Source organism: Nuphar pumila, chromosome 16, assembly GCF_984573655.1.
Source record: "Nuphar pumila chromosome 16, dmNupPumi1.hap1.1, whole genome shotgun sequence".
NCBI classification, from domain to species: domain Eukaryota; kingdom Viridiplantae; phylum Streptophyta; class Magnoliopsida; order Nymphaeales; family Nymphaeaceae; genus Nuphar; species Nuphar pumila.
The window spans coordinates 19,669,159-19,676,427 of record NC_143264.1 but is presented as its reverse complement, the minus strand read 5'-3'; the positions used below and the strand labels follow the sequence as shown (position 1 = coordinate 19,676,427).

Here is a 7,269-nt window from a genome sequence, read left to right as displayed (position 1 = left end):
AATAGAAACCCTCCTGCTCCTTGCCTTCACTCTCTAAAAAATAAATCCCTCCCCTTACTTCTCTCTATAAAATAGACATCCCTCTTGCCCCTTGACTTCACTCTCTTTAAAAAGCAAGAAATTCATCCCCTTGTTTGTCAGAAAATAGAAATCCCTCTACGGTCCTATCCCTTGCCTTTACTTTCTCTCTCTAAAAAGTAAGGAACCATATTCCCAATTAATTACCAACGATTTTTTGTCTCTGTAAGAGAAAAAATCCCTACCTCTTCACCTTTCTTTCTCACTCTCTTTAAAAATTGTTCGGTAGATTTTACCTCGAGCTAGAAAACAATTTCTTTGTTGCTTCCTTTCCTACGGGCTGCAAATCCTTTCGCACTCCCCCACCAAGAAAAGATTCCATCAACACTCCAAAAAATTACTCCCAAACTCTCTCTCTCAAAAGAAAAGCGTCCCCGCTCCGGAAATCCCTCTCCTTTCTCTTCTGTAGAAAAGTAAAAGTCCACAAGTGCACCCACTTGTTCCTCTCTCTCTCTAAAACCCATTATTCCTCTCTCCCCTACTCCCTTTAAAACCCCTCTTCCTCCCTCCCTCTACTCCACCACCACCCCCCTTCCCCTCCCCCAAAACCGGATCTCGCTGATCTCCCAATTGGGTAGTCTCTCCTTCTGGTTTGGTGGGGGTGTGTTTTCTCTGTCTTGAGGTAAGAAGAAAAATAAGAAGAGAGAGAAGAAAGAAGTAGACAGAGATGGCGGGTGTGCCGGTGACTCCCTTGCTGAAGGACGAGCTCGACATCGTGATCCCGACGATCAGGAACCTCGATTTCTTGGAGATGTGGAGGCCCTTCTTCCAGCCCTACCACCTCATCATCGTGCAGGACGGCGACCCCTCCAGGACGATCAAGGTCCCCGACGGCTTCGACTACGAGCTCTACAACCGCAACGATATCAACCGTATCCTGGGGCCGAGGGCCTCCTGCATCTCCTTCAAGGACTCCGCCTGCCGCTGCTTCGGCTACCTGGTCTCCAAGAAGAAGTACATCTACACCATCGATGACGACTGCTTCGTGAGAACCCCTTCCCTCTCCCTTTCTCTGGATTGATTTCTTTCTTCACTGTGTTCTTTGTTCTTTTAACCCTCTTTTCTTCTATTTGGGGATTGGGGATTTTTTTCGTCTTCTTTTTTGTTCGTTGTTCTTCTAGTTTTTGGGGGGTTGTTTCTTTTGTGGGTAGATCGGATTTTGTTTCCTTTCCGATGGTTTTGTTGATCTTGAGATGGGTTTTCGGTAGGATCGAGAAAAATGGTTTCTTTTCAAGGAGCAGGTTTGTGGATTTCCTTTGGGATTTAGGGTTTTTTTTCTTTCGGTAGATCTTGCATTTTTTCATTTTCTTTTTCTTGAGGGGAATTTGATTTGTTTGTTTTATGTCGGGGTTCTGATCTCTTGGCTGAGAGGCTGAATTTCATTTTTCCTAGTCATTGAGGGTAACGTGTTCATGCAAGCAAGTCTTTGCGCATGTCTTTTGGGGTTTTTCATATGATTTCTGAAGTTTAAGTTCTTATGAGCAAAAAATTTATTAGTTTTCTTTTTTCAATTGATTTGTGATGATTGTCCCACTTTTTTTGGCTACCTTTCTTTTATGTGGAACTCAAAATTTTGGATCTTTCTAAGATGTGCCTGGGGATCTATGGAGATTTTAGATATTGAGATTTCCCTTTTTCTTTTTTGAGCAGAACGATGTTTTCTTTATTTTTCTTTTTTCCAGGTCGGTGGTTGTTGATCCCTAAGAATTTGGCAGTGCCTGACTTTTTGTTCTTCTATTTTTTAGAGCTTCTAGTTTTTCGAAAATTAGATCTTGATCTTGTACTGGAGTCTGAATATCCCTCTCTTGACTTTTTGTTCTTCTATTTTTTAGAGCTTCTAGTTTTTCGAAAGTTAGATCTTGATCTTGTACTGGAGTCTGAATATCCCTCTTTCTCTCTTATGAATATATCGACCAGATCTGGCTGCCAACCTACGGTTTATTATACTCTTTGGTTATGTTCAATTTTGTTCATGATCCGAGCGTTTTTGTCTTTGTTTCATGCTGACCTTCTAATGTAGTTAATGGATCAGATCCTAGTTTTCCGTTTCTCGTTTGAGTTCATGTTTCCCTTTTCGTTGCTTTAATGTAGGAGGATGTTAGACCCTGTATTTCCGTTTTTTATTTTTACTTTTATTTTCTCCTTTGCTGACTAGACAGGAAAGGAGTTTAAGCCCTGGCTTTCCGTTTTCTTTTTACCTGAATTTCCGTTTCTTTATATTGCTCTAAAACGGGCTTCCAATGAATTCATATCCTATTTTTCCGGGTCAGTTATGAGACATATCTACTGACAGTTTACTTCAAACAGTTTCTTGAGATACAAAAATTTTAGTCAACTGGTTGTTAACTTTGTATACTTCAATGATAGGTTAGGTGGGTTGTCTTGAAAAGGTATAGGTATAATGATTCTTCTTTTTTGTTTCTGTATTTTCTTTTTCCATTTTCACTACATTGTGTATTGGTTGTGGTATGATTTTGCTTGCTGGTTGTTGTTGGTAGCTTTCTTGATTACATAATGAAGATGGGTTCAAGGAATCCAGGCTGTATGATTGTTTTATCTTTTATACTGATCATTGTTTGTTAATAGATTTCGTCCTTATTAGTTTTGGTTTTTTTGGCTTAATCTATGCTTATTTTTGGTGCTACCATGTTGTGATGGTTATCCATTTGTCAGAAAAATATGGGCAGTTGTTTTTATTAAGGTTGTAAGTATCGTATAGTTACCCGTATCGGTCAGGCCCAAATTAAGACCGTATTGTATCGTATCGTAAAATATCATAAAATTTTAATAGAAAACCTCCAAAAAATTCTAAACAAATCATAACACAAGAAACAATGATAAATAAAACCATAATATCACATATCAAACAATTATTAGTTGCATAAGACATCAAACATTCCGTAATCAGGATAATATGCTATGAATGGCATGCATATCGCATAAGAAAAATGTAAATTTTGAAATAATAAACACTAAACTAACAAGTCATAAGATCCATAACAGTGCATGTTTACATAAAAAGTGTTTCTCAGTACTTAAAAATTTTACATAACCATTTTTTTTTTAAGTTCAAACAAAACTGCAGAAGAAGACTTCTTCTTGCGAGAAATCAAGCTCCAAATCACTCTTCAAGTTCTTTAGGAATGAACACAAACTCACTTTAAGAAGTCTTATATATTTTCAAAAAAGAAAAAGGAAAAAAAATGAATTGAGGGCAACATAAAATGCACTAATTGTGTATCGTAAGATACACTTGATACATGTATGATACACACCCGTATCTCGTATCGATTGGGACCAAAGTAATGATAAGGTACAATACTTACAACACTGTTTTTTATGGTAGAGAGTACATCTAGACGATGCAGTTTTGTTTCACATTCTCTAAATGCTAGTCTTTTGGTGCATTTTTCTTCACAGTACATTGGTATAGGTCATAAGCAATTTATACTGAAGTTCTTGATCAGTGGAGACAGTTTATTTACATTGGTAGGCAGTGTTATGGGGTTTCATTTTAGAGGCTTCCACTATCCAGATCATTAGTTTGACATGGACTGTACCAAGATTTTTGACCTGCTACTGTATGTGCTAGTTTGGTTATTACCAGTGGGAGTACAAAATTACAAATACCCTCTAACCTGGTTTTTTCTAACAGCAAATCTTGTATAATTTTCTACGGCAAAATTTCTCATGTTATCGCCTTGGAATTCAAACTTTGAGCTCATTGAAGTTCACAAACCTTTGTGGAACTAATTCCTCCTGTAAGCTCTTAGAAACAATTCTGGACTGAGCTTCTTGGTTGTTGATAGTTCTGCTGAGCTGAAGCTTTTGCGTAATGCATCTCAATATGACATCTCTGCTACTGTTAGTACTTGAAAAATTTGTAATCTATTTACTGTACATGTTTTCCTCAGTGCTTGAATATGGATTGGGTTCTTGGATCCCTATGTCACATAAGTGTGGGTGCAAACGGTGTGACATGGCAGTTTCAAAAAATTTGTGTGTGTGTGTATATATATATCGTGTATATGTGTATACATATTTATGTATATACTATAGATAAATTGGACTTGGTTAGAGTTAACTGAGTCCAGTTTTGGGTAGAAATGGACCTCGGTGTGGATGACTACACCTGACACTGTAGAAGCCGTGTCCAAGTGTCCCACCCACATGGACGCTGGTGCGACACTGGTGCGTTGACCTTTTAGAAGTGTCCGTGTTACATAGTTGGATCCCTACTAGGCACAAGTCAACCCATTTCTAAACCAAGAATTTCTATGAATATACGCGACTCATCATAGGTCAACATATGAATAAACAGATGTTAGAATGCTTAATGAAATCAGTCTCAAGAGTCAGCCAACTAAAGGAGAAGACTTGATTGTCCTTGAATATTTATTTTTTAAATTTATACTGTATCACACTTCTGAGTAGATTCCTGGACTTTTAAAACCATGTATGTCATGTTAATATATTCTGTAACATTCTTAAAGAAGAAAGAAGTCCTTTTCGAAAAAAAAAACATTCTTAAAAAGTGTTTTATGTCAGCAATTTACCCTAGATGACAAATTTGATAAATTCTGACGAGATTGGTAAATGAGGTGAACAAGCTGAGTGTCACCTCCCATTCAGGCTCGGTTCATGTGGCTTGAAGCCAGCTTAAACTTAAGCTAGGGCTTACTGTACACTTGGGCATGGTTTCCACGATCTTGAAGCAATCACAAGATGACTCATTTTTAAGAAGAGATTATTTCTAATAAATCTTTATATTCTGAAATGTTGTTGTCAAAAAGAGGAATCAAACTTCACGCCTCTTGTATGCTAGTCATAATATTTAAAGGATGTACGTTATATTCTAAATGAGGCTACCCAAGCTGAGCCCCTATTTGTCACTCATATCTTTATGCTTAATGAGATTAAGAAGGCTCATGTGAGTCTTGACTAGCTCATTTTATGAGCCTAACCTGAAGTAGCTGTTACCATAATATAGCAACATAAATTTGACTGTGGACTCCTGCTAACGTCACTGATTAATTATTTATTTCAATTATCTGAATCACGGTATGTTGCTTTGAATTAGGTTGCTAAAGATCCATCTGGGAAAGAGATCAATGCTTTGGAGCAGCACATAAAGAATATCCTCAGCCCATCCACTCCTTTCTTCTTCAACACACTGTATGACCCATACCGTGATGGTGCTGATTTTGTTCGTGGCTACCCTTTCAGCCTACGTGAAGGAGTTCCTACAGCTGTCTCCCATGGCCTCTGGCTCAACATTCCAGACTATGATGCTCCAACCCAACTTGTCAAGCCTCTTGAAAGAAATACCAGGTAACAAGTTAGTTTTACCTCATGGGCAGCTAGTATTGTTTCTACCATTCTTGGATCCTTGGAGTGGTTGATACCGGCAAATCCACTGGCCTAAATAAGTGGCCTGAGGTTTGTTTAGTCTTACCCATTTACTGAAGTTGGACTCCTTGACTTTCTTTTCCTTTACCAGATATGTGGATGCTGTAATGACAATCCCCAAGAGTACCCTGTTCCCAATGTGTGGAATGAATTTGACATTCAACCGTGATCTGATTGGTCCAGCCATGTATTTTGGCTTAATGGGTGATGGTCAACCAATTGGCCGCTATGATGACATGTGGGCAGGCTGGTGCACCAAGGTTAATATATGTTTGCTTACAGTTTGAATGTGTACTATTTTTAATAGAAGCTAGTAACTGTCTGTTTTCGACACCCTTCATTTACTCTGTGCAATTGTGATGGTTTCATTGTCCATAAATGTTTTAGAAGCATTAGATGACAAGGTAACCTAAAAACAAAAGGTGAAAGCAACGTTTTGATATGATTTAGTTTTCATTCTGCTTTCAGAAGGAACAGAAAACAATTTTCATTTGCATCTCTTTGTGACTGAAAACTTCTTTGCATCCAATTTACTTTTTATCATTAGTTAAAAGTACCCTTAGAAAGTGCTGTCTGAACTTGCATCTTGCTTCCATTGACCAGCTCCATATACCTAGTTTTTATTTTGTTTGTGGGAAAATAAGTTTTCAGCTACACCGTATTAGAGATTTGGGAAATGGCTTAGATGCTTAAAGATTGTATCTGGCAATCTCCACGTTAAGGGAATTAGAGACTTGTGCAGCAGGCAGTTAAGGGAATTCCAGACTCGTGGCAGCAGGGGACTAGTATTGCTCTCTCTCTCTCTGACACACACACACACACACACACACACACACACGGGTGCGGGGATGAAAGGTTAATAACTCAAAATTGACTGAACATCTTTACACTGATATGTTTCCAACCGGACTTCTGTTGTTTAAGAAAAGTTAATAAGTTAATAACTGGGGTCAATGTTTCAGGTTATCTGTGATCACCTGGGTCTTGGAGTGAAGACTGGATTGCCCTACATCTGGCACAGCAAAGCCAGTAACCCCTTTGTCAACTTGAAGAAAGAGTACAAGGGCATCTTCTGGCAAGAGGAAATCATTCCCTTCTTCCAATCTGCCACCCTTCCAAAGGAGTGCACCACCGTCCAGAAATGCTACATTGAGCTCTCCAAGCAGGTGAAGGACAAGCTTGGGAAAGTTGATCCCTACTTCTTGAAGCTAGCAGATGCCATGGTCACCTGGATAGAAGCCTGGGACGAGCTCAACCCGTCAGGTAAACCTGAGGCTGAGGCTGCTGCCAATGGACCTGTGAAGGCAAAGTAGAATCAGTTAGTAGCATGCTCTAGGGAAAATTCAGCTTTAATTTGAAGATCCATTTTACTCTTCCATTTTGTTTAGGTCCTCTTTTATATATGGTAAGACGTATTTCTATTTTTTTCCAAGCTTACTTTCAAGCTTGGATTTATTTTTGCGGATGGATTTGAATTAATGTAATGTAACCTTATGATTCTCTTGTTTTGGAGGGTACAATAATTTCGTATAGTTTCTTTCTCATTACATTGCATTCGGCTCAATGATGCTTGTAGGTTTATGATCTTTGTTTCCATAAGAAACTTGTTTCAATTACTTGAGAAATGTGACATCATTTCGTGAGCTCGTCATGAGCTGAGCCCAGCCCAGGCTTGTTACAAGCCAAGAAGCTCTACAAGCTGATCAAGGACAATATTTTGTTTTTATATTGCTAGAAATGAGCTTTTCATAGAGGGGCTTTTGTGCGAAAGTGGCTTCCTGC

The 7,269-nt window shown here is 38.6% G+C and overlaps 1 protein-coding gene across 1 annotated transcript; it reads left to right on the top strand.

The window, feature by feature from the left end:
* Positions 1-602: 602 nt before the first annotated feature.
* LOC149813060 (UDP-arabinopyranose mutase 1-like) lies at positions 603-7,031 on the top strand. Its single transcript, XM_089992223.1, has 4 exons — positions 603-1,063; positions 5,159-5,409; positions 5,579-5,747; positions 6,450-7,031. Exons 1-4 carry the CDS (start codon positions 746-748, stop codon positions 6,798-6,800), a joined length of 1,089 nt encoding a protein of 362 aa, XP_089848349.1. The 5' UTR covers positions 603-745; the 3' UTR covers positions 6,801-7,031.
* Positions 7,032-7,269: the final 238 nt, after the last annotated feature.